The sequence below is a fragment of the Bos indicus genome, chromosome 1 (genome assembly GCF_029378745.1).
Source record: "Bos indicus isolate NIAB-ARS_2022 breed Sahiwal x Tharparkar chromosome 1, NIAB-ARS_B.indTharparkar_mat_pri_1.0, whole genome shotgun sequence".
NCBI classification, from domain to species: domain Eukaryota; kingdom Metazoa; phylum Chordata; class Mammalia; order Artiodactyla; family Bovidae; genus Bos; species Bos indicus.
Genome location: NC_091760.1, coordinates 68072859 through 68100562, shown reverse-complemented (window position 1 = coordinate 68100562; position 27704 = coordinate 68072859). Strand labels below are relative to the sequence as shown.

Here is a 27704-nt window from a genome sequence, read left to right as displayed (position 1 = left end):
GAGGAGAAGGGGACGACAGAGGATGAGATGGCTGGATGGCATCACCGACTTGATGCACATGAGTTTGAGTGAACTCCGGGAGTTGGTGATAGACAGGGAGGCCTGGCGTGCTGCGATTCGTGGGGTCGCAAAGAGTCGGACATGACTGAGCGACTGAACTGAACTGAAGTGTCCATGAACAGATAAATGGATAAAGAAGAGGCAGTACATGTATACAATGGTATATTATCCCACCATAAAAATAATAAAATTCTGCCATTTGTAACAATGTGTATAGACATAGAGGGTACTATGCTTAGTGAAGTCAGACAGAAAAAGACAAATACTCTATGTTAATCACTTATATGTGGACTCTAAACAATAAAAGAAGCAAATGTTTATAACAGAACAGAAACAGACTCACAGCTGGCACAAACCAGAGGTTACCAGTGGGGAGAGGAAAGGGAAAGGGGGCAAGATAAGGGTATGGGATGCAAAGTTACAAACTACCATGTGTAAAATAAGCAACAAGGACAGAGCACAGGGATGTATAGCTATCGCTTTGTAAAAGCTTTAAATGGAGTACAATCTAAAAAATATTGAATCACTATGTTGCATACCTGAAACTAATATAATACTATAAATCAACTACACTTTAATTAAAAAAAAAAAGAATTGGGACAAAAGAAGGAAGGAAGGAAGACACACACCAGTATTACCAGAGGAGCCCTCTCACACATACCCCCTTCTCCCCAGAAGCCACTGGGCCACGTAAACAGCTTTCCTGCCTCCATCTGAGCACTTTGGCTAGGACAAAAGTTCCTCTTTCCTTCAAGGTCATTCTTGCAGAGCTCAGCTCCACGTGGCCTTGAGACACACATTCAATCTCTGTCTGTTCCAGCTTCCTCAGTCTATGCTCACTTTGTTCCTCCCACTGACAGGGGCCCCACAGTGTCTACCCTAACTGCAACCCCCCAAATACAAATACACACACACACACACATATAACAGAAAATACAGGGGCCCCACAGTGTCTATCCTAACTACAACCCTCCAAATACAAATACACACACACATAACAGAAAATACAGGGGCCCCGCAGTGTCTATCCTAACTACAACCCCCCAAACACAAATACACACACACACACACACACCAGAAAATGCAGGCCAGTGTTGTCAAGCCCTCCTCTGGAGAGAGTGCTCCGGGGAAGACATGAGATGACTCGATGGACGAAATTCACTGATGGAATCCAGCCCGGGGAGTGGCCACGATTCTCAGCGGCACTAACATGTTGGTCCTTCTCAAATGAGCCAGAGGAAGAGGACCCCTGTGGGCTCATGGTCTGACTAGAGCCCACTTGGGACGCTGGTGAACCATGCAGATATCAAAGTCATCACAATATTAAAATATAAGAACATTATTTTCCAGAGCTGAACATTTAGCATGATCAGAACCCATTTACACTTTATAAACAACTGAGCTACAAAAGTATCTTTCGTTTTGTTTTGGTAAACTTTGTTTGGAACTGAAAATGTGATTTCCCCACAGAAGCAATCTTCTACACAGATTCTATGTAGAGCCTCAAGAAAGACCACAAAAGCCCATTTAACAGGATGTTCCTGAAGCATGTAGAGCACAGCATTATTTCTGTTTAAAGCCCACAGTCCAGCTTGGGACTCCCCCACGGGCCTCCACCTGCAGGCAGCAGCCGCCCACAACAGCCAAACAGAGAGCATCCTCCTCTGGTCTGGGAGGACTCTGGGCTCTTTTGGGTCACTGACATTCTTGAGAATTTAATGGAAGCTTCTCTCTCACCTCTCCCATATTGATGCATATACAGTCTATACTTATGAATAACTTCAGAGGGCTTTGAATGTCCTGACTGGTTCACAGACCCCTGGTCTTATAAGAGGCCAAGACAGGGAAGGGCTGACTCGAGGCAGTCACTTTCCCGTAGTGGTCGGGGTAGAAGAACAAGGAGCTGTCCACACAGGTGTCAGACTGAGGTTCCCTTCCACGTGGATCCCCATGTCTGGAGTAAATCAGATATTCTAAGGAGGATTCTACTGACTTAACATAAAATATATTGACTTAAAATTTTTTTTTTTTAATCTGACTAAAATAAAAGGAATAAATCACTCTCTGGGGTTTACAGTCAGGGGGGTCTACAGCTCTTAGAGAAATCCGCAGGCCTGCCTCCAGGCTGAGAACTCCCGGCACCCTGCCCCGAGGTAACCACCCGCTCCTCGCCACTACCCGCAGCTCCCAGGCTGACTCCCCCTGGGGTGGAGGGGCTCACCTTGCATGAAGAGACATTGAGAAAAAGAAGCTCACAGGCTCTCCCCCTGCTGTGGAGGACTGACACCCAAGAGTTCTCTCTGCCTTGTAGTAAGTAGTGAGTGGCCTGAGCAGAGCCACTCAACCCAGAAGAGCAGAAGGAAAAGAGGCCTGGGCAAGCCTCAGGAGACCCGGGCTTCCGGCTCTAAGAGGCCTCCACGGCAGGCAGGAGGGGCAGGAAGGGGATCCTCCCCTGACCACCCCCTCCTCCATCAGGATAAGAACGTGATGTCAAGCAAGTGCCAGCAGGGCCCACGTTCAAGGTGGGCAGTGGGACTATGTGAGAGTGAGGGCAGAGAAGACAAAAAAGACAAAGTTACTCACAGAAAACCATTTTTTCTCTCCAAAACGTACCAGTCAATGAGGCAGGACCCCTCAAGATGAGTGAGTTCACCTTCATACTTTTAACAGACTCAGTCCTTTGATGCTACTGCTCCCTGGGGAAGCAAATGGACTCCACATCGCCTGCCAGCCTCTATCAGCGGCGGGCTGGAGATGGACTCCTGAGATGGAAAACTAGCTCACAGGGAAGAGGAGCTGTGATCGACCCGTGAGGCCTGCCCTAGACATGGGAGGGGTGGCTGGAGGACATGCGGAGGTGACAGATTCTGTGGTGTGCACACACAGCTCTCCTGAACCTCCAGCCCCGTCTGTAGGACTCTACCAAGTAATAAAAGGGCTCACTCTCTCTGCACTGGCTTTCCACACACTGTCTCAGCAGCCTCACGAAACATAGGACAGAGATCACCAGAAATGACAGCTCTGGGAGATGAAGTGATAAACTGGGGGTGGGTTTCCAGGGGCCACGGATAAACAAGATGGGATTACAAAGTAGGATTACAAGGCTTCTGGCTGGAGCACACTGCAACCACACAAGCCAGTCTTTTTCCCAAAGTTCTGTCCACAGCCCCCAGCTCACTCCATCACAGCCTCAGCCCTGATGGACAAGGCCTCTATAGACAATGTCCACCCCAGCTCTGGCCCAGACTTTGACTCTCTAGTTCACTTCAGCTCCCCTAGACCACCTATTTCTCTTCTACTCATAAAGGACGTCTTATTCATATACTCCTATGGTAGTTCATTTTGCAATGCCCTGTGACTGTTAGATTGCTGTCTCCTGATATTTAGGGGGTGACCAGGGCATCTTTTCAAACCATAAGTCTTATCAAATTCCCTTGGTCAAAACTTTCCAATCGCTTCCATCACAAGCAGATTGAAATCCAAACTCCCTCCCACAGCCACAAGTTCCACATAATCAGACCTTCCTGCCTTCAACCTCAACTCAGGGAGTGTCCCTCTGTCCTCTACACTGCAACCTGTGACCTCTGTTTTCCTATCTCAGCAAGCTCATTTCTACCCTCACAGCTCTTAACGAGCTATTGCCTGGAACATGATCCTCCCCTAGGTCTTTGTATGACTGACCGCTTCACATCACGCAGGCTTTAGCTCACATTTCACTTCTACAGAGAAATTCCCTGACCACCTAACCCCAGGGAGGCTCAACGCATCACATTCGCTTCGAACAGCCTGTTGATTTTCTCGACTGTTCTCCAAATAGCTGGAGTAATCTGCTTACTTGAACCCTCCAAACCCCCAACTGGGATGAAGCTCTGTACACACTGATCTCACTTAGTCTCACTCCCCACCACATCTCTGGTACTGAGGATGGCATCCTACACACTTTGTGAATGAATGGCTGTGTTGTTCAGGTTTAGAGCAGTGCATACAAGGTTGAACTGAATCATTCATGCCTGGCTGAGGAGGGGATGGTCAGGAGAGCATCCGCTTTCTTTTGGGGCAAAAGCCACACCAGTTACTAGGTTGACTAAACCTCTATTTAGTAAAACCAGTAGCTATGTCATTTACAATGTGCACAGCCTCACCGCACCCCACCCCCAAATTTATACACTTCCATGCTCCTTACTAGGTCTGGAAAACATCTTTGGAAATCTCCAATATATCTGGATGTCGTCCTGAAGTTTCCCATACATTTCCAAGAGTTCTCCCGATAGAGTTACTGGTTTTCACTACCAGCCGCTATTCCCTCTGCTCCCTGAACAAGATACAAAGGCTAAGCAATAAACTTCTGTAAACAGTTGGGTTGAGGAAACCAGCCAGGCCCCTGGGAGGAGAGCTGTCTGGCTGAGCAAAGGTCTCCCTCGCTGGCAACCGCCTGTCCTGGGGAGCTGAGAGTGTGAGTGGTGACTGCCTGGACCCCAGCCTCCAGGACGGCTATGTGGACAGGACAGTGAGAACTCCGGCCCGCTGCATTACTGTCCTGATTGTGATTTGATGGGCCATTAAGTTTTACTGCCAAACTTCCTTGTTGGGTTTTTATCAGCTGTGTAAGTACACTTACACCGATTTTCACGACCTGGCAAAGAGGCTGCCCAGCAGCTCCGCGACCACTCTTTTCTGGCTGTGGGAATGCTGGCCTCCCGTCAACCTCAGGCCTTCGCATTCCTCTGGATTCCATTAACTTCAGTTACACCTAAGATTTTATTACAGACCAGCAATGGAGACTTTCCTGGCTCTTGGAACCAGAATCTTCCAGGGGACCAGATTATTCTAGAAAGCTCCCTAGTACCTGACACTCGAGAGGAACCTGGATTTTCCTACCCAGATTCCTGCTGCCTTGCCTGGACCTTGGCTTGGACAAGCCAGGGAGGTGGGTCTCCTAAAGATGCTAGCAGAAACACTAATGCTTTAACATTTAACACTGTGACAGGCCCCCCTAGAGACCTCAGGGCTCTTTCGAGGCTTCCAGCTGTACCTGCACCAAAGCTGACTGTAGACACTCAGACACTCTGGGGCAGACACATCCTGATGAATGGCTCATCTTTCTTGTTTAAAGAGAAAGCATGGGATTTTTTCCCCCCTTCCTTTACATTAGTATACAATGTAAATAACAAGCTGTAAAATTTTTTCTTCCAGGCTTCTATCCTAAGGAGATAATCTGACACGTGGACAAATATTTATACACGAAAATTGCCCTCTGCAGCATGATTTATAAGGGGAAATACAGTAAACAACTCAAACCTCCAACATTATGGGGCTGGTTAGGTAATTTATGGTGCCATTATATAATGGAATATTATGTGACCACAAAAGTATGAACAAATAAGCATTTTTAATAACATTATTTTGTATTATGTTAAGAAAAATATAAATGAAAAAGCATGGAAAACAGAACTTAAAATGAAATCCCTTCCTCCCACCTGGCAAAACAAATGAAAAATCCAGATGAATTAAAAAGCAAAATGAGAAAAACAAAAATATCACAAAATAGATTTGTGCTAAGTTGCTTCAGTCTTGTCTGAATCTTTGAGACACTATGGATTGTAGCCCGCCAGGCTCCTCTGTCCATGGGATTCTCCAGGGAATACTGGAGTAGGTTGCTATGCCCTCCTCCAAGGGATCTTCCCAACCCAGGGATGGAACCTGCATCTTTTGTCTCCTGCACTGACAGCTGGATTCTTTACCATTAGCACCACCCAGAAGTCCTAGGACACTATTTTTACATCCCGGGGATGGATATCCCAGAGGTCAAGAGGGAAAAGGCAGGTTCTCAGAGGGCTTGGTCCTTGCAGGCTGTGGCCCTAGGACCTGGGTTTTTCCCTGGCCCTACCTTTTTGGATATATGACCTCTGGCAAGCTTCTCAACCTTTTGGTGCCTCCCTTTCCTAAGCTGTAAAATGGAGATAATCATGATACCCACTTCACAGGACTTCTTGTGAAGATTAAATGAGTTCATATATGGAAAGTGCTTAGAACAATGCTTGATCCACACCAAGTGCTCAATAAACATTCTAGCTTGTATGTGACTATAAAAAGGTAATGCTGTTGTACAATGAAAAGGCAGCATAGACCAAAAGTAAGCAACAGACCAACAGGGAACATCTGGAACACAGAAAATAGTTTAGGTCAAGAAGAAAAAGACAACCCATAGAACAACGGACAAAGGGAATGAACAGTTGGCTCACAGAAGAAGTACGAAAGGCTGATTACCACATGAAGGGATGCTCACTTCCCTGGAGGCCTGGGAGCTGCGGACAAGTTGTCCCATTGCCCCATCTAGCAGGAATATAAACGGCTGATAGTATTCAGGGCTGGCGAGGAGGCAGGCTCTGTCACGCACTGCTCACCGGGTGTGGTGAGCCCTTCCTGGAGAGAAGTGGGTGGCATCTATCAAGGCTCAAGCACACTTAACACAGGGCCTAGCACCCTCCCTTCCGGGAGCCTAACACATCTCAACCTTTAGACATGTTCCCTAATACATGTGTTTATAAAGGTTTACTGTGTTGTCTGGACAAATACTGGAGATAGATGTCTATGATGGGATGGTTTAAAATCCATAGCATATGTAAATTATAAAATACTATTTACTAGTTTTAAAAGACTGCGGTAGATTTATATACTAACATCTTACATTTACACAAAAATATATTCAAGACCTATATAGTGATAAGTGAAAAAAATGCAAATCACAGGAAAATGGGTAAGAAACGATCCCTGTTATTCAGGGAGAAGCACAGGAGGGAAAGAGACAACTAACAGTCAGCACTGGTCAACCCTGAGAAGGGGGGCCCGGTGGGGAGGGGACTGTCACTGCTTACACTATATTCTATGTATCCCTTGAACTTTGTGCCCCCAATAACAAGAATGTTAACATTGTTCTTAAATTATTTGTGCCCTTAAAAAATAAGAGTGATCACACAAAGGAGTTTTATGGCAAGATGGTTACGCAAATCTACATATATTAGGGAAAAAAGTCAATTTAACTTTATGTCAATTTTTTTTAAAGTTGAAAACAAGGGAAAAATAAAAAAGAAAAAGCAACTAGAAAGAATGATGACAAAAATAAAGTGGCTGCTTCTGAATAATGGGATTATACATAGTTTTTTTCCTTGTTTATATTTCTCTGTACTGTTCCAGGGATCACATATTACTTGGAGTAGACATAAATGAAATAAGCAGCAGAAATTCTGGGGTCTGACAGGGGTCTGATACTGAATCCAGACAGGCAGCCCAGCTCCTGAAGGCAGGCTGGGCCCAGAATCTCTGGCACATACCTGCTACCAGGAGTTATGGCAAAGAAAACCTCTCATCCTGGGTGGGCTGCTGCCAAGAAATGGGACAGGGCTGTGGGCAGGCTGCCATTGCCCTGGGGAAGGGGCAGCAAGGGTGCTCTGATTCCCCAGCAGCTTCTCCTTAGGCCCCAGGACCCCCGTGGGAGAGACAGGCTGCTCCTCAGACCCCCCTCCTTGGAGCCCCACTTTGTTCCTTCTATCTCCCCACGTGAGTGACAGTCACTCCGGGGGGCGGGGGGCATTACAGCAGCATGTCCTTCCCTGCGTTAGCCGGGCTGCAGGCACACAGAGAGGGAGGAGCTGGTACTCATTACAGCAGCAAAGCAAACAGTGAAGAGAGATGAGTGACAACGGGCAGTGACTTTTCTCATTCGGATGCTGCAGAAAGAAACACAAGGCACCACGGAGCGCTGGCTACTGGGGTCCTGCTACCTCGCCATCTTCAGATACTATTTACTGCTCTGCGGATCACAGGACTGGGCCTGGGGCTGTGACCTCCCCACAACCACTCAGAGCCCCGTGTCAAGGGCCACATGGAGAGCAGAGGGGACTGGGCTCTGTCCTTGCCCCGCATGGGGCACCACCCCTCTAGGAGCCCACTGCTTGCAACACACTGTTCCTTGGAGGTGGCCCAGACCTGGACAGTGGGCTCTGGGGGCACACCTGCTTGTGAGTCTCAGCACCCCGTTCCCTTGTTGTGACTGTTTGCTCGTTGTGGCCAGGCTGAGTTTATTTGTTCAATGACAACTCGGGCATCGGGAGTACAAGCTGCAGAAAAATCTGTGTGGGATTTCTCCAGGACTCCAGCTGGGAGGGAGATGGAGGAAAAGGCTGAGATGGGAATTGCGTGGCAGGAAAGCTGGAAAAGAGGGTAAAGAAGCAGGGGGGCCATGGAGGTGTTTGATAATACCAGGCGCCTCTCCTGCCAAGAACCCAGGAGTGCAGTCCCACAGGCACTTGATTAAGGTTCCAGGCAAGTGGGACTCTGACGGAAACTAACATTGAGCACTTCCTCTGTACAGAAATAACACGGCAAAGAGGGACCATGGCTCTTCCTGGGAATCTGTACCAGGAACAAGGTTAATCTTCTTCTCTGTACTTTCCTGTATTATCCCTTTATAAAACATATATGCACTCCCTTTTTAATTAGCAGAAAATCATAAAGATAAATTCAGCTTTATAATTTGACTTCCACTATTTCAGTCTGTGGGGATCTTTTAAAATCTTCATGCAGTTGCTCAGTATTTTAACTAGCTTTCCTTTCTCTAATTCTAACCCTTGTAGATTTGAAAGTTTGCCTTGTTTTTTTTTTTTTATAGTTTCAACAAAAGTGCTGATTAAAAAACAAGTAGCACCCTCTAGACAGAACCAGGCCAGACTCACAGTCACATAGCACCAAGGGAGGTGTTCCGCTCGGGGTGGCCCCACCCTGCCTAGTTCTCCCAATGGCACTTGGGAAAATAGCAACTCACCTTTGATAAAAGAAAGACACACTAACTCATCAACCTGGCAATCCCATACTAGGAAACAAACCAAGCTTATGACAATCCTGAGTAGAATCCGTGATCTTCTATGTTGATAGATCCCAACTAGTGTTCCTAGGTCTCCAAAATGGTCTGTTTCTTAACCACTCCCTATATGGTCTGGGATTGGCACCTATAATACTGTGATTTCCAGAACTCACGTTTTTTAAAATATTTGCTTGGGAACCCTGAGCCAGCAGCGCAATCTCCGGCCTCCTGACATTTGTCCTTTTCTCTAGGTCCCTCAAATATCACAGAAGTGGTCTCCTGATCAGGGTGGGTTCTCGGGAGCACTCCAGTATAAGATACACAGCTAGGCAGCTAAGGGACCCTGCTGTCTGTCAACCTCCTGGGCTCAGATTCCCCTCGAAACAGTGTGCATTCCATCCCTTCTAAAGCCCAGGCACCTAGATAGAGAAGGAGGACTCTGTAGAGAGATTAATTTAATGTGGAGCCACATACATCAGATGGGAATTTAAATGCGCAGTTCCTCAGGGAGCTTCACCTCAGGCTTTTGCCCTGGCCCTGTCACTCTGATAGTCCAGCAGAAACACACACAAACACGTGCACACGTGCGCAGGGGACAGGCAAACACCTTGTTAGAGAATGTAGGGTCTGTGATCTGCAGACACCTAACAAGCGAAACTCCAATTCTTTGGCCACCTGGTGTGAAGAGCTGACTCATTTGAAAAGACCTGATGTTGGGAAAGATTGAAGGCGGAAGAAGGGGACGACAGAGGATGAGATGGTTGGATGGCATCACTGATCCAATGGATACGGGTTTGAATAAACTCCAGGAATTAGTGATGGACAAGGAGACCTGGGGTACTGCAGTCCATGGGGTTGCAAAGAGTCGGACACGACTGAGCGACTGAACTGAACAAGCAAAATCTCAGCTCTTTTCATTTGTTAAGTCTGAAGCTGGAACAGCCTCAACAGGGCTGGTATTCATAATACTCATTCACAATGACTAATGGGGAAACAAAAGGCTGCCATCTGGTTTCTAGTTCTCATTTTCTAATTTAGGTCTCAACAACCTCATTTGTTCGTTTTCTCATTCATTAAGCCCTTACTCTATGCTCATAGATGACTTAGATGCGGAAGTGATGATCACTCTGGTTCAGGGAGCCAGGTGGGTGCATTTCAAGGGGAGAGGGCAGGGAAGAACTCAATAGCCAGGCTCCGGGGCCCAGACCCTGCCAGCATCTGCTACTACAATGAATTCCTTACAACCTAAGAGTACAAGAAAGAATACAGACAAAAATTTTCCCAGTTTGCAACCAGGGTTCTATAAAAAAAAAAAGGGGGGGGCTTAATAAACAATTGGGTTTCCCTAGTGGCTCAGCCGGAGAAGGCAATGGCAATCCACTCCAGTACTCTTGCCTGGAAAATCCCATGGACGGAGGAGCCCGGTGGGCTACAGTCCAAGGGGTCGCTGAGAGTCGGACATGACCAAGTGACTTCCTACTTTCACTTTCCACTTTCATGCACTGGAGAAGGAAATGGCAACCCACTCCAGTGATCTTGCCTGAAGAATCCCAGGGATGGGGGATCCTGGTAGGCTGCTGTCTATGGGGTCGCACAGAGTTGGACACGACTGAAGTGACTTAGCAGCAGCAGCAGCAGTGGCTCAGCAGTAAAGAATCTGCCTGCCAATGAAGGAGATGTGGGTTCGATCCCTGGGTTGGGAAGATCCCCTGCAGGAGGAAATGGCAACCCACTACAGTATTCTTGGCTGAAAAATCCCATGGATAGAGGAAACCTGGTGGGCTGCAATCCAGGAGGCTGCAAAGCCTCAGACATGATTTATGGACTAAACAACAACTAATAAACAATTATTAAACAATTCCAATCTGTCAGGTACATGTTGTTAGGATTCATCAAAGGGGACACGTACTTTTCATGCTCTGATGCATTAAGCACTGTCAAACCACTCTGTAATCTTCCAGGAGCCAGAGGGCTCTCTCTGGCACAGACAAGAAGCACCGACATGCGGGGTGAAGTTACCAGGAAGGAACTGAAAACAGTGAGCCCGGGTTCTGCCTCTACCACTGGGGCAGGAACTGGGGCAGGGTGGGTTCAGCTCTGGATGCAGCCTGACTTCCCGTAAGACTTGCTTTCATTAGCAAATCTGAGACTGGCTGGGAGAGTGTATCTCAGCAGGCAGAGGGCTGCCGTGCTATCTGGAGGATGTTCATTCATCAGGGTTCCTCCAGCCACAGGGACTGAGCCTTGGCAGGGCTGGGGTGACATGCTCCTAGGGCCCTCTCTGTCACTGCCATTAATCAGAAGCCCTTTGAAATTTGGGGGTTTTTTAAAGGGTTTTTTGGGGGTCGTTTTTCAGGAGAAAGGCCAATAATTTTCCTTTGGATTCTCTTCAGAATTTGGCACTTGTAAGACGGACTTGGGGAAATCCCCAGGAGTGGTCTACTTATGAACAACTGCTAATTAACCAAACCCCTGTGATACTGCAGGGAAGCAGAGTGTGGGAAGGCCAGGGCTCAGCGGTATAGGACTCAAAGAGCAGTGCCATTTCTCCATATGACTGTCTACTGGTCTGTAAAGTGGAGTTAATCGTATTTGCTTTGCAGCACTGTGGGTGAGACAGAAGGAGATGGCCCTGTGGGCAGCCACTTTGTCGCCACAGAGCAAATCACAATCAACAGCAGAAAGATCTCTATGACTAAGACAATTAATAAAGTAATCTCCCACTAAAGATGCCTCTGTGGACTGGCAATTATGACACTGATCTGTGCAGAGGTTATTTTTGCTTCTTCTCCTCTTTCACAATCCCTTACCCACCATCACTGGGCCAAAGAGCTGGCAAGAAGCTATAAGAGAAGAGCACCCCACACATGTATCCTGTCCCAGGGTGCTGGGGACCCAGCTTCATCACCCATTAGGATGGGCCCGCTTTTCCCAGAAGCTGCTCCCAGGAACTCTGTGGCCAGGGGTTGTCATCCCTTGCTCATCTTTCCAGGAGCAGCCTTCTCTCTCTTAGAAAGGAATTACAATCCATTTCTATCCTTCATGGGAATGGGAAGGACACTGGCCTAGAAAAACCCTGAGCTACAGGGTTGTCGGTCAATATTGTAAATGCATTTTACAGGATTCAGGTTTTTCTTCCCTTGATTCACAACGGCCACTGCAGGCTGTGATGGATACCAGGTGAAACAGAAAGAAGGGGTTCTAGGTGCTGTGGGGACTGAGGCTCCAGCCCTGGCTTCATTGTGCCCTTTCAACTACTGGACAAGATACAGGCTCTCTCAGGGCCTCAGTGTCCCCACCTGCAAGCTAAGGGATGACTGCTGCTCTAGGTAAACAGCTAAAGGCTGAGAGAGGTGTCCACTCTGAGCCGAGGGGGAGAGGCTGTGGCGGGGAGGAGCAAGGTTCCACTCACATGGGGCGTGGAACATGACGAGCACAGAGGAGTGTTCCTTCACAAACTGGTCAAAGTCTTCATCGCTCAGGTGATAAACGGAGCCGCCCTCATCTGCCCAGGGAGTCTCGGGGACCTGGGGCTGTGGCGGCTGCGGACTGGAAGACCAAAAACAGGCAGAGCTCAGAGCACACTCCGGGGCCGGTGAAGCCCTCACCCCCACTGGCTCACACAGCCTGCTTCAGGGGCTCCCCGCGACCCCCCGGGGGAGCAGGGGGTGGGGGACTCCTCGGCCCTGCCCACCTCCATCATCCCCTCAAGAGCCCAGAGGTGCTCAGCTGATATCCTCTGGCAAATAGTGGCTTCCAGCTGTGGCTCTCTAGTCAGGTCAGGAAACCTCACTTCCTCCCCATGATCAGGGTGGGGTGGGGGGATTCACTAGCATCTAAAACTTTAGCCAACTGGCAAGAATATAAACTATGGCAACAAAGAGTGACCTCTGACAAAGCTAACTGTTGTGCTGAGTGGTGCCCACAGGCTGAGGGGTGAGAAGTAGAGGGAATAAGAGGGGAGGGGTGGTGGGTGAGGAGGAGAGAGAGAGGCCAGGGGTCTTGAGAAAGACCAAGTATCAGGGAAGGACTGGGGGTGGAGAGGGGATTGAGAGGTGTTCACCAACCAGTGTGGGAGGAGGGTCGTAATGAGAAAGAGTGGGGCCCAGGTAAACAAGGCTGGGGGCTCCTTATCTATGAGAACACACCCACAGTAGGAACCCTTCCTCAAGACCAGAAACAAAGTTCTCTGAATGTTCTAGCAGAAAGGGCCAGGGTCAGAGGTCAGGTCAAATCCCTGTTGCCACCATGAGTTGCAAAACCTCAGGGTGGTGGCCCACCTCCCTGGAGCCCGCCCCACCTGGGACAGTTGTGTGCTGACATATACATCACCAGCTGTTACAGTGGGGGAGGCTCACAGCTGCCCTCTCTCGCTTCAAAGCCAAGGGTAAGTCTGCCAGTGACACAAACTCCCTGATGCTTTATGAACACCTTCGCCAGAGCCACCTTAATCGTTACTTTGAAAAAATACCCTTTAAGGTGACAAATGTGAAAAGACAACCATTGCTTCCTGCCTTTGAGAGCCTACAGTAAAAAAGAAAAAGTGCAAAGTTCCAGCAGCCAGGACTGACAAGTCATGAGAGCAATGTGGCCCAAACAATGGAAGCTGCCATCCTCCCGTGTGGCTGACGCAGTGGAACCTGCCACCCCTGCCCCACGGCGGAGCCTGGGTCTGACAGCACCTTCAGAAACCCTCTCTGGTGCTCTTGACTAGGCCCCACTGGTGGTCTCAGCAATGGGAAGTAGCAGGGAGAGGGTCAAACCACTCTGAGCCCATGTACATCCAACGTTAGACGGGGCTGATGGCAAAATCAAGCTTTAGAATGAGTCACCGCCAGCCATTCAGCATTTCCAACACCAGGAAACCTAGGCTCCCATACACAGACTCAATACCAATTCCTGAAAGCATCACCAATTCCACTTCAGGGAATTTATTTTTTCAATATACCTGGACATGGTCAGAATTATACACATTCCAAGGTATTTATTAGAGATGATTTGTTATAGCAAAGACTGGAAGAACCCAGTACGCACTGGTATACAAACTGCTTAGGTAAATTGCAGTCCATCAGGACCCCAGAGGGCTGAGCATGGTGCAGGGGGACAACGAAGCTCCCTACACTCTCATGTAGACCGCAGGGTCAGACACAACAGGCCATAATATGCTAACTTTTGCGTAAAATAGAGAGAGATAAAAAATACTTATTCATATTTGCATGCGTCGGCATAAGGAAACTAATTAAAGTTGCTACCTCTAGGGGGTGGGAGGGAGAATAGGATGGAGGAAACAGGTAAAAAGAAGACGTCAATGCATAATTTTTAAGTATCTTTTAAAAAATTATTTAAATTATGTGAATGGAATCTATTCTAAAATTAAAATAATTTTTAAAAATCCAGCAAGAGTACACACAGAGAATGGAGAAGCCATGCCTTAGTGTCAGTACAAGTAAATGAAGGCGACTGAAAATTTTCTAATTAAACATGGAGGAGGACACACTCCAAAGCCACTAAAATAACATCACAAGAGCTAAAAAAGAAAAAGGTAATGAACTCACAGGAGCAAAAGCAAAGAGAGAAAAAGAGGTCAGTGCAAATTTAGAAGCTAGAAAACTGACTTAGCAAAAAAATGTTTGCTTTTCTTAGAAGACAGAAACCAGAGGTGCTGGGTGCTCAGAGGGGGCAGGGACCCAAGAACTACCCCAACATGCAAAAGCTCCGGAGGACCAGAGGCTCCCCTTGAAGTGGGGCTGGGGCGCAGCACTGGAAATGGGAGACCTTGGGATCTCCAGCAGCCAGGTGGCTGCCCCTCTCCCACCCAGTGGACAGTAGGAAGTTTGCTTTCTGGAGGGGCCTGCAGACCTAGGCACAGCGGTAAGAGGGCACAATGACTGAATCATGCCCTTTACTGTGTCTCCCCTGAAAGACAGGGGCTCCCTCTAGATCATCTCTCTACTTCCTGCGCCTCCCACAAGGCAGGTACGCGATAAACACTCTTTGAATCGATGCAGGAATGAGAGAAGAATCGTTGAAGGAACTGGAGGTGTCTAGCCAGGAGAAGAAGAGACAAGGGGAACATAATAGTTTTCTTCAAACATTTCACACTGTAGTGCGAAGAGAAAGTAAGATTGATTTTCTACAGCCCCATAAAGGAGAACCAACACCAGATGGAAGCTCCAGAGAAGGAAACTTCAGCTCAACAGAAGTAAGAACCTCCTATCTACAGCAGATAAGAGAGAAAGAGCCAGACTAGGAGTCAGAATACCTGGCTCTGAGTCGTTTCCTCCACCTTTCAGCTCTAGGGGCTGAGGCAACCAGTCCGACTTAAAACATCTATCAACATATGTGCAGGCCCTTCTTCATCTGCCCTGCAGGTACATCCAGACAGACAATGGCCTTGAGATACTTTGTAAATGTATAAAATGCTACCCAGGTGTCCCTGGACATCACTCATAACTTAAATCATAAGAATCACTCAATCAAGAGTGGGCCCTCAGAATGAGTCGATGTAACCGCGAAAGGTTAATTTTAAGTTTACACAGGATCAGCTTCAGTGACTTTAACCCTTTTTTGTTATTATAAACATACATAATGGCCTGCCTCCTGTGAAGGACTGTAAGGAAGTGAAACCAACACATTCCCCTCCCGAGGCTTGCCACTCTAGGGGACATTTGCAAGGACTGAACAGTCTTATTACTTTATTTCCTCACCTCCCCCTCATCTCTGATCCATAAAAGAACCTGGCAACCAGGCCCTGACAAGATGGTTATTTTGAAGCCCTAGTCTGCCATCTTCTTGGTCAGTTGGCTCCCGGATTAAAGTTTCTTCCTTGCCTCAACACCTCATCTCTCGGAATCGTGGGCCTGTCGTGAGGCAAGCAGAGCGAGCTTGGACTCAGTAACACTGAGGCCCTGTTCTCTAAGGTGTTCAAGCATCATCAGTAACTCCACCTGTCCTAGAGGTAAAACAACACTGAAAGGGAACTGCTGGGGGCAGTTCACTGACATTCCCATTCCCTTACCATCCTGTGACCCTAAATCCCGGGCTCTCCAGGACTGCGAAATGCACACAAAGCAGGTCCTTGCCTGAGGGAGGTGCCCATGCCAGAGAAGAGAAGAGGCAACTTAAAGCAGGACAAGTCAAGAACACTTTGTGCTTGTTTCCAATCCACTTCTGCTTAGTATAAAAATACATAGGCAGAACTGCATAGCCAGGTCAACACTGATCGCCACTTGTGAATACTCTACCTGCCAAGCCCAACTCAGCAGCATGAAATCTGCAGAGAGCGGAATGAGAAATGCAGCTGCTGGGAGCACAAGACGGCACAACCGCCAGGATCACTGCAACCACCCCAGAGCCCGGGGCGCTCCGACACAGGGATGCCCTGCCCTGCTCTGCCCACTCGCCAGAGTCACGTGCCACAGGGCAGCATTTGGCCCTTCTCTCCTGGGCTTCTGAGAGTCATCTGGAGAACTAGGAAGGCTGGACCATCCTCCTCATCCTTCTGCATTTGGCTGCCGTAAGCTATGAGCAGCCAATGGAGAGGCCCAGGGAAGAAGTGCAGGGCAGCAGGAAAGGTGGGAACACTGCGACCCACGAACCAGGATGTGGGGGAAACCTGGTAAAGACTTAAAACACCTGGTACCAGGGAAAAACACACACAGAGCTGGCTATCTGTTGGGGGGAATCTGTAAGGAAATGCCAAATGCCACAACACATTATTCTTGGGTAGTGGGATAAGGGGGCCACTTTTCCCTTTAACTAAATATTTGAGTTTTCCGGTAATAACATACCTCACTGAATAACCTTAAAATCAGAAAAGACTTTGAAAAAAAAAATTTAGCTAACTGGAAGCACAATGGCACTGCTAGATATTGTTGGGGCATGAGATGAGGCAGTCCATGAGGGGTCCCTCAGGAAGAGCCTCTCTGCCCCCACCATGCTGGGAGAGTGGCCTATGGTCCTGCATTTGGAGAAGCTGTTGCCCAGGGTACCCAGAGGCTGCCTTCCCTTCCCCAGAGTTACCCCATCAACCTCAGTGTGGAGACTGCACACCCAGGGTGAACCAAAAGCTGCTAACAAGATCTCCTTTCCATGGGGGGCAAGGAGAGAAGAGGTGGGAAATGGGGAGACGCCAGCCCAGGACAAGGTGGAGGAACCAGGCTGGGGCTGTGTGTGGGGTGGGGACAGAGCAGTGGGTTCCCGAGGGTAGAAAATAACCTGTCTCAGAGCCTCCACTGACATGCTCCCCTGGTCTAGGAGAGCAAGCAGTTCTGAACACTTTCTAAAAAAATAAATAATAAACCTTATCCTTCCAAGAAGATATGAGTGCATTTTGAAACCAGAAAAGGTTAGAGAAGGGGGAGGGAAGCAGACAGACTTTATGCTCTGGTGACAAATGAGATTGCCATTTGTTGAAACCTTCTCCCAATGCAGAGCGAGACATGTCTGGCTGGAGGAGAGGACATGCTTATTATCAAATGAAAAGGAAAACAGGGGTGTGAAGGCCCAGGTTAAGACAATGAGTACAGAATAATGGGGAGCTGCCTTCCTGGGCACGGGCTGGAATTGAAGTAAGAGATGGAGACAGAGATGTGAAAATGCTTCCAAGAAATAAAAGACAACATGCAAACATGGTTTGGCTGTGCTGTTTTATCTCCTGGGCCCCTGGGAACCCATGGAACAGAAGATTGAGAGTTCCAGCCTTTAGAATCAAACAGTTTGTTTTCTGTGGATTCTGGTGGTTTTTGTGTGTGTGTGTGTGTGTGTGTGTACAAAATTTATCCTCCTTTCTCATTCTGAAAATACACATTTTCAACCTCCATGTCTTTGGATAACTAATTCTTTAATCCTGTGTCCATGCAGTAATAATGCCAATAAATGTCCACCATGCTGGCACCTGGGTAAAACAGGAGGGGCTCCAGCCAGAACTCAGGGGAGCTGCTGCCTGGGGCCAAGCCTGGCCCTGCTGCCTGTCAGGAGCTTGGACGAGCCACTCCATCACTCTGCTTAGTTACCTCATTCATGAAATCATGAAATAAGGATAATAGTATCTGTTCTGAGGATTCCTTAAGAATCCACATAAAGTGCTTAGAACAAAGTCAGGCACAAAATGGAGCCCCCAAAACGCTGCTGTTATTCCAAGGACTGTGCACAAATAGCTACACAAGGGCGATGACCGCAGAGCCCAGAGCAGGTGAGTGCTTGGGGCGTGTCAGGGTGGTCAGAACTCCAGCCACGAAGAAGGGGTGGGGGAGACAGACTCCCTAGCCAACACACTGGTCAGGGTCCAAGTATCACACAAAAGTCACACATCTATCATGGTGGGGGCGGGGCAGGGGTGGTTTGGGTTGTAAGGATCTAATTACATTACAAACAGGATCACAGGGTGCTATGAAACGCTCTGCAGGGATGCACGGTGAACCGCAAAGCAGTCTGCAAATATAAGACATTAGGACAATTCTTAGCTTCACAGCACCTAATACAAAGTGTTATGTTTGAAATAAGCATTCGACTGACAACTCTATTTTCAGAGAGACCTGCAGTGGAACCTCTCTCAAACCTGCCATCCTGGGTGAGAATGCTTCTATCCATCAGGTAGACAGTAAGGGGCAGAAAAAAAAAAAACTTATCTGAAATGCAGTCATCACAGTGAGTCACATGAAATTCTCCCAACTTTCACATCCTGCACTCACAGATCCCTCACCTAGATGCTACCCACAATCAGCTGTGTGGGCAGCAAGAAATGGTCCTTTCCTTCCTCATTCACTTTCCAACCGCCAGGCAGAGCCCTGTGACCAGGGAAATACTGGGGCCCGGCAGATACCCGTCCCTCTGGGTACCCCCACCAAGGCAAACACCAACTTACTTCTTCAGCCACTCCACAATGTCCTCAGCTGTGGACCCATAGCTGTCATACTGGAACAGAAACCGTCCTTTCCTGTGAAACGTGGGGAGAAACCGTGGGCTCAGCCAGGGGGCAGACGCCATCGTGGGGGGAGCAGCGTCCACAGGGAGGCAGGGGACTTACTCGAAATAGCAGATGGTGGGGTAGCCACGCACGCTGTACTCCTCCTTGATGTTTTCAAATTCCGAGGGGTAGACATTCATCCCGGCCAGCACCTGGGAGCAAAGGGAGAACAGACCCATCCACTCTCTGCCCGCAGACGCCCTTCACTTCATCCACACACTGCTCGTTCAGCTGTCCCACCAGAAACAGATGGGGACTGAGCCTCAGAGACTGATGCGTGTGGTGCAGAGGGGAGCAAGGCCCGCCAAGCCAGCTAGGAACAATGCCCGAGCTCTCTGGAAAAGACAGGCATCTGGGCTGAGGGTTGCCCCCCAGACAGGCATTCCCTCCTGCCTGCCCTGCAGGGAAGATCATCCCAGAGCAAAACACAGTTCTGAGGACTGAAGAGGAAACCTGGCCTCATTACCAAGGTCAACCAGGTCCGAGAGTAGGGCCACTGCCTCCCAAGTTCATACTATGCCTTTTCTCTGCCCATGTCAACTAAGGGTGTACTCTTCACTCAGTCACTCCACGGGGTCCTCAGACACCTTCCTGGACACCTCAGTCTGTCCAGCCTGGCTTTATGTACCACATTCTCAGATTACACAGCTCATGTGGCCAAAGAGGGTGTGTAGTTCTCAGGACGACCCACCTGCCTGACTCTGCTCCCTTCAGACCCTGTTAGGTGACCTGCGGGTGACAATCACCTATGGCCTGACCTGACCATCATCTCTGAAGTCTGAACATACTCTGGGTCGTGGGGTCCACATATGCCAACACCCCTGAATGGATAAGGAACTTCAGTAGCTGTGTTACCAACAACAAGATTGTACGCTAAGAGCAACCCAGAATGAGTCCCCAGGAACTGTTTGCCCAAAGCAGCAACTTTTTCCTGTAGGGCAGGATCAGGTGCCTGGAAAGAGGACTTTGGCTCTGTCATCACAAGAGAACACAGCACAACCAGATGCAGGAAGACTCCCACAAAGCATAGAGGGGAGGGAAGAAGTTCAAAATAGCCAGGAGTGGTTAGAGAAGCAGAGAGGAGAAACCAGGAAGTGGAATTTTGCTGAACAATACATAAGGAGGCATATGGAGAGAACACGAGGAAGAGCAGTCTCAGTGGACAGTGAACTTGACTCAGAAGACTGCTTCCACTTGGCAGTCGTGTGACCTTGGGCAAGTCACCCTCCCTGAGGTTCCTTGTTTGGAAGATGTGGTTCAGGAGAAGATCATAGGGTTCTTAAGAGAACTGAAGGAGATGACCCAAGTCAGAGGGCTTCCCTGGTGGCTCAGATAGTAAAGAATCGCCTGCAACACCAGAGACCTGGGTTCAATCCCTGGATCAGGAAGACCCCTGGAGAAGGAAGTGGCTACCCACTCCACTATTCTTGCCTAGAGAATCCCACGAACAGAGGAGCTTCACAGGTCACATGGGGCCACAAAGAGCTGAACACAACTGAGAAACTTAGCACGAAACTGCTGCTCAAATTCATTATTTCCTACCAAATTCTCGGTGGTGGGAATCACCTGGGCCTCTGGCAGCTCCATCCCACAAGGCAGCTAAACATACCAACCATTTTAAATACCCAGCACAGTTTCTGACATAAAGCAGACGCACAATAAATGCTTGCTAATCTGATTTTTTTTCCTCCCATCCCATTTTGGGGTGCTACAAGGAATACAGGGAAAATAAACCTGAGATAGATTTACTTAGAAGCTCTGGAACCCTCTAAAAGCCCTTCTGCTCATTTCCCCAGACTGATTCAGCAGCCAGTTCCAGTAATAACTGTCTACTTTAAAGTTCTTTTTTTATGTTTAATTGATCTCCTCATTGTCAGTGCACATTCACAAGATTAATCTTCCACATCCTCCTCTTTCATTACATCACTTCCCTGCACAAAACCCTTCAATTCCACTGAATGGAGGCCAACGTCTGACTCCACACTCAAAGATCATATGGTCCCTATCTCATTTTTTAATTCTTCTTTCCTACAAAACCCTTAATTGTACATTTGCTAGACTCTAGATTTTTTATTCTCCCAGGAATGACACAGTCTGAGATCTCTGCACAGGGAGGCAGCTGGACTCTTCGCCGTCTAGGGCACCTTGAAGATGGAAATGTACCACAGTGTGGGCTCGGGGGTCAGGATGCTGGGGCTAAAGCCTAACTGCCCTCTCAGCAGATGTTCTCCTTGAGCAAGTCACAGTTGCCTCGCGCACCTCAGTTTCCTCATCTGCAGCTCCGTCTTCTGGCTTCTGTGAAGACTAAATGGGACAGTGCAAGCAAAGTATCCACAGCACTCAGAATCTGTTAGCTGTCACCACTAATATGAATACCACTAAGAAGCTCTGCAAATCCGCTCACATCCCCAGAGCCCAGACTGTGCTTTCCTGGCCCCGACTCCTGAGTCCTCTAGCCCTGTGCTCAGGTTGCCTACACCCCCTCTCTTGGCCACCACAGAAGACGCATCCATCTCTTAAGGCAAAGCAAATCCCACCCAGAAGGTGGCCTTTGTCAACCACCTTTGCTTGTGATGAAGTCTTAATTCTCTGGGTTTTTGCAGTAGTTTTGACTACTTTGGGGGCATTTATTAGTTAACAAGGTGATTATTTTTTGAACAACTACTGACAAGCACTTTTTAGAGTTTGTGATTCCAAATGAGGCAGAACTGACCTCAGCCTACAGAGAAGTGAGGGCTGCCTGACACGGAACCGTGTGTGCTGGGGGTCGGTCAGCTGGCACAACATGGCCTTCCTCCTGTCCAGCCCACATCCCATGGTTGTGGGGACAATCAGAGAAGAATCATAGAAACTCCACAAAACAGGAGCATGTGAGCGAGTAGTCAAGGGAGGGTAAGATTTCCACAGACAGTCCAGAAAGAGAAAACAGAGGTAAGACAAACCAAGATGCAGCTCAAGAACTGGGGACCATGTTGGTTTAATTGCAGGACACAAGAGAAGGCAGTGAGAGAAGGTGGGCAGGTTCGCTCAGGCTGTGGACCAGCCTTTAGTGTCTAAGAAACCAGGACTTTATTCAGGAGGTGCCAGAGAGCTCCTGGGGGTTGTAAGGGGAAAGCTGTGGGATCAGGGAGATAAGTGAGCAGTCACAGCAGCCACGCTGGGTGGGCTGAGTGGGGTCTGACCCAGGCTGGTGGGCAGGTCTCTTCTCGGATGGAGGATGTATTGAGGGGGAGATGGATGGTGACAGCCTGGCAGAGGAGCCTGTGGTGCTCAGGAGGAGGCATGGAGGGAAGCTGGCCGCCTGCCAGATGGAAAGACACTGAATTTTAGTAAATATTTTAGACTCCCTGCATCTGGGACCCAGGGAGAGAAATCCAGACCAAGACGTCAAGCAAGCAGTCTGACACATTTCGAGCTTAGAGACTCAGTCTCCACGGAGCTACCTCTTATTGAGCTACCAACACAGATAAAAACCACTGAGGGACAGTCCGTAGAAGACAAGGAGAGCACAGTATCAGGCCCTCATTCCAGTGTGTTACTAAGAAAGAAGAGAGAGTGGAAAGCAGAACCCTGGGAGCACTCCATGCAGTGAGGAACAGCAAGCACAGAACAGTGGGGTGGGGGGTGCCCATCACCTGTATCTGTGAAGTGTCTGCAGGTTACAGAGCTGTCCCCATGCACCAGCCCATTCACTCTTCCAACAGCCCAGTGAGGCAGGCAGGGCTGGTGTTATCATCCATCCCCATTTTAAGAATGGGGAAATGAAGCCTCCAGGGCTCCTTTCCCAAGATCTCCCAGCCAGTTATTAACAGCCATCAGCAAAGTCTGCTCTGCACAAACCTGTTGCCAAGACCAACCCATTTCACCATTTACACCCAGATGGCCCATCATGGCCAAGGTTAACAAAAGACTTGGTGTGGACGTGGATAACTGGCAAGGCTGGGAAGAGGAGGTGGGCAGGCATGGGCTCGTTCTGGCAGCTGTGCTGGCTGCTAAGGGTGTCAATCAGCGGGACTAAATGGGACAAATGCGATGACTCAGTGACAGCAAAAAAGAAGAGGAGGATCTGAGTTTGGAAAATGGCAAAGGCTGTGCATCCCTGACCCAGCCTGGCTTCCACCTTAATGACATCATCAGATTGGATGCCTCCCAAGAAATCTGTCGAGGAGGAAGGTTTCTAGCCCCTGCCACACACAGGGCCAGCCAAAGAGGGCTCAAAGATGACAGAGACAAAGAGAAGATAGGAGGTGCTAACCAGTGGATTTCAGCAGTGTGGAGGGGGTGAGCTTTCGATTTCAGGGAACAAGCAGTCCATCTCTGCCCCAGGTTCGAGGTCAAAAAGGAATCCACCCCTCTGGCTGCCCTGTTCTTCGGAGGCTACGGCTGCAACCATGAGCCCTGGCCTCGAAGGACCTCCTGAAGTAGGTGATGTTCATAGTGGCGAGGACCCTTCCCCTCATGGAGCTAGGAAAGGTGAAAACTTTTCAAAAGATACTTTCCTAAGAAACCAAAGGGAAAGAAGAACAAAACAAGCCCCAAGTAAGAAAATTCAGAAGCAAAGAAATGGATGAGTTCACGTAACACAGAGGCAACTAACACCTGGCCAAAGCTGGGGTCAGTCGGCCAGACCCTCTGACCTGGGCCCAAACAGGAGCAGCGAGCACTGTTTTGTTTTGTTTTTTCTTTCTTTCTTTCCTTTTTTGGAAGCAGGTATCACCGACTCGATGGACGTGAGTCTGAGTGAACTCCGGGAACTGGTGATGGACAGGGAGGCCTGGCGTTTGATTCACGGGGTCGCAAAGAGTCGGACACGACTGAGCGACTGAACTGAACTGAACCCTTAACAAGTAATCTTCAGGGCAAACGTTGTAGAGCTTTGTATGAACGTAGTGTGAACTCAGGGCCAGAAAAGAAGGCCCTTGTTCCACAAACATCCTTCCTACTTTGCCTCTGTCCTTAGGAACTGATGCTCTGACTTCCTTTAAAAAGGAGAATGTCACTTTTAATGTAAATACACAGCTTAACAAAATGTACTCAGGGGTGGTAAGCCACATGCCCATTCTTTGATTCATTAGGGGTGTTGGGCTCCTACTCTGTGCTTGGCCCATACTCTGTACTGAAGAAATGCTCAAGAAACTCATCTCTCAGTTAGAAAACCTTCTCATAATTAGCATCAACTGTGGATACAGTGATTCAGAACATAAGCAAAGATGAGCAGACAGGACCATGCAAGGCAGGGACAGGCTCTGGGGGACCATGGGAGGGGCCTGGAAAAATGCTTTTGGCAGGTAGATGCAGCATTAGCTAGAATCTTCTAGTAGGTGCTAGAAATTGGCACCAAGACCTTACCTGCTTTGATGGGATTGGCCAGCTAATTTGTGATCTAACTGGGGCTGGACCAGAGTTTGGAGGGTGAGCTGAGTGGTTGTCTAAGGATATGTGGGTGAAAAAGTGAAAGTCGCTTAGTTGTGTCTGACTCTTTGCGACCCCATGGACTGTAGCCCACCAGGCTCCTCTGTCCATGAGTCTCCAGGCAAGAATACTGGAGTGGGTTGCCATGCCCTCCTCCAGGGGATCTTCCTGATCAGGGATTGAACCCAGGTCTCCGGCATTGCAGGCAGATTCTTTATCATTTGAGCCACAAGGGAAGCCTATGCAGGTGAGAACTTGTAGGTAATTATGTCTTTCCTTCAGGCAAAATCATCTTAAAATATGGTATGTATTGAGGCCCCAGAATGTGCAGTGAAACTTCCCCAGAGTGATGTATGTGCTGCAGGGCCAAACGTCTCCAGGCAGCTTGCTAAAAATTCATTAGTGAGGAACAAGCAGGACCCTGGTGTCACCCGAGAAATGAGGTCAGAAGAGAAAGCACGTGGCTCTTTGCAACCCAATCCTGGGGCTGGCTAGCAGAGGCCGCCAGTTAAACTTTTTTAATTGACTCTGAACTAATCACCAATTTGATCCATAAAGATAAGGATGAGTTTTAAGATCTCAGAAGTCCTGTAGCAGCACTCTGACCTGCCCCACTGAGATGGCACCTCCCGACTACCTTTCAGGAAAGGCATATGGACTTTTCCATGCTCCCAGAGGAGTCAGCAGTTATTTTTCTGCTGCCACCAAAAAGCAAAAAAAAAAAAAAAAAAAAAGGCAAAACACCCAAAACTAACCAAACAAAAACCTCAAAACCTCTGTGGCTGGTGGTAGGTGCGAAAATGGACAGACCTATGGCACAGAAGAGATAAGACTGGCAAGGCAGCGGGAGAAACACAGAGACGAGCAGGGTCAGTGACTGATGCTCAGACCTGGATGAGGTCTGGCCGCCCTGGCCTGCCCTCCTTCCTCACTGACCATCCTGGTCGCTCCTACTTCTCTGAAGTTTCCTCGTTTTCTCTGTGGCTCGCCTTCCCGTCTCCCAAAGGTGGGTGACCCTGAGGTGACCTTGTCTCCTGTCCACTCCCCCTGCACACTTCTTCAGAGAACTGGTGTGTTTGGGTCTCCAGCTCCCCATCACCTTGCTCCATTGAGGTCCCGACATCCCTCCTGCACCATAGACGATGTCCCTCCTGGTCCCTCTGGAACCATAGAGCCCTACATGCCTGGGCAGGAGGCTGCCTCGTGGGCCCGCGTGTGCTCTGGGCCCACCACCGGGGTCACTGTGCCCTCTTTCTTTGCCACTAGGCTGCCCAGCATCCGGAGCCTCAGCCTGCCTTGGAGCCCAGCCCCCAGCATTGTAGACCCTGATGGTCTACAGTCAGCCCCTGGTCTCTGCACACCACAGGGCTTCCTGCTACCGTCCTGGCTATTTCATCACTGGCCTTCGAAGGGCCCCAAATTCTCCTGGTCCCAGAAATCTGGGGAGGAGTCTTCAACATCCACTGAGGATAGGTCTCTGAACCACATGCCAGGGGCAGCCATAATAAGTCCTTCTCATGATTTTAAAGTGTGCCCTCTCCCCTCCCCCTGCCACCTCCCCAAGTGAGAGGGAGAAGTCGAGAGCCGGCAGCCAGCCCTGCCTGGCCCCTGGTGCCTCACTTACGAACTGGCCCCGCAGCTGGGTTGCAGCCTTCTGGAAGTGTGGCATTATCCTCTTGCACACGCTGCACCCTGGTCACCAGCAGGAGAGAAATGAAATGGTTACAATGGGCCCCGTGCTCAGCCCTCTCTCCCTTCAGGCCCACCTCTACCAACAAGCATTTATCCCACTTCCAGAAGCCAGGACCGCCCAGGCTCTGGGAACACACAGCCTCAGAGGCAAAAGCCCCAGTCCCCGAGAGCGGACCAACTCCACGGCATGAAACAGGACCCAGCCCAGCAGTCCCTCAACAGGTGCGGGACTGTCAAACCTGACGTGGCTGGGGGAGAGCAAAGCACTGAGTAACTGAGAGCGGGTTAAGAGTTCAACAGGAATCCAGAGAGCCAGGGGAGCACCCGCTTCATGCACAGCTGAAAGCCTCCCCTCGCTGCCCAGCCAGGGGCTGCAGATGAACCTGGAGCAAATGCTATTAGGAGGGAAAACGTACAACCACACACACAGTGGCTTTGGGGATTTCTTGCCTCTTTTCCTTCATTAACAGATAATCACGCCATGACAGGAGGCAGCCGAGCGCTGGCCAGGATCCGACATGACATTCCATTCTTATCTTCCGTTGACCTGCCCGATGACCCTGACAGGTCACCTCCTCTCTCTACTGCCCCTCCCGGCAAATGAGGGGGCTTGGACCAGATGGCCTCAGGCCCCTTCCAGCACTGACACTGCCGTTCGTTCTCTGTGATGTCTCTGGCTCTACCCTCTCTGGTCCATTACGGTCACACTCCTCTCCTGGGTGGTGAAGCCCCCAACCTGGGGGACTCAAGGTCCCCGACACCCAGTACTACCTCAGAGAGACTCTGATTTAAACCTGCCCCATCCCTTCAGTGAGAACAAGCCACACACAGGCACTGACCCCACAGAACATGAGCCCGTTTCCTCAGACAGGAGGAATTCTGACACACAAGGCCGTTACTCTTCCTGACAGCTGCTCTGCTGCAAAACAGACTCTGAGATGCTTCTGAAGGCCACAGACACCAAAGCTGCCTGGAAGCCCACGTCAGTCTGGACGTCAGCTCCACACGGCACAGTGGGGACAGGGCCACGCAGCAGCAGGCTGACAAGCTCTGATCTACGTTTAGCTAAGGCCTCAGCAGGCCGTGGGCAGAGCAACACGGCTCAGAGAGGAGCACTCACCCCCTCATCGCCAGATACAAACAGTGGAGACCGTGAACAGCTCAGATCTCTCCGGGGACCGCTCGAAACTCCCCAGCACCGCATCTACCAGACAAGACGCAGTGCAGGATATTCTGATGTGAAACTCTCAACACGCCCACAGCCCCTCTGTGACGTTCCTGCCCAGCAGACAGACAGACACACATCTGGGCTCAAGTTTATGCCATTAGTTCAGACTCAGGGAGACATGGGAGCTGCAACGAGGTCAGCCTGCAGCACGGTCCCTTAGTGTCTGCCCGCAGAGGACAAGCGGCCCCTCTCCCCAGCAGCTGCCACCACCAGCGTGGTCCCCACCAGCACTGGGAAGGGAGGCATGTGACACCTGTCAGGGGGCTTTGTTCCCACTGTGGGGATTCAGGGAGAAGAACGGAAACCGAGGAGGCAGTGCCAGCTCCCTGGGATGTCCAAGCTCCACCAGGCAGATGCACGTGGTAGGGATGGGAGGTCACGCAGCAGAGGAAGGAGCTCGGCTCCGGGGAAGGTGAGACCCAGGTCTGCATCTCTCCTGGACTGCTGCTGGGTGACCCGGGGCTAGTGGTGAGAGCAGTCTGAGC

At 49.4% G+C, this 27704-nt stretch overlaps 1 protein-coding gene across 1 annotated transcript in view; it reads right to left on the bottom strand.

The window, feature by feature from the left end:
• The window catches only part of PDIA5 (protein disulfide isomerase family A member 5), a 92879-nt gene that overhangs the window by 21672 nt on the left and 43503 nt on the right, over positions 1–27704 (bottom strand). Inside the window, exons 8-11 of the mRNA XM_019956650.2 lie at positions 25924–25991; positions 18948–19039; positions 18786–18857; positions 12333–12469 (exon numbers count right to left, since the gene is read on the bottom strand). Of these exons, the coding sequence (XP_019812209.2) occupies positions 12333–12469; positions 18786–18857; positions 18948–19039; positions 25924–25991 (369 nt within the window). The remainder of the gene's footprint in view (positions 1–12332; positions 12470–18785; positions 18858–18947; positions 19040–25923; positions 25992–27704) is intronic.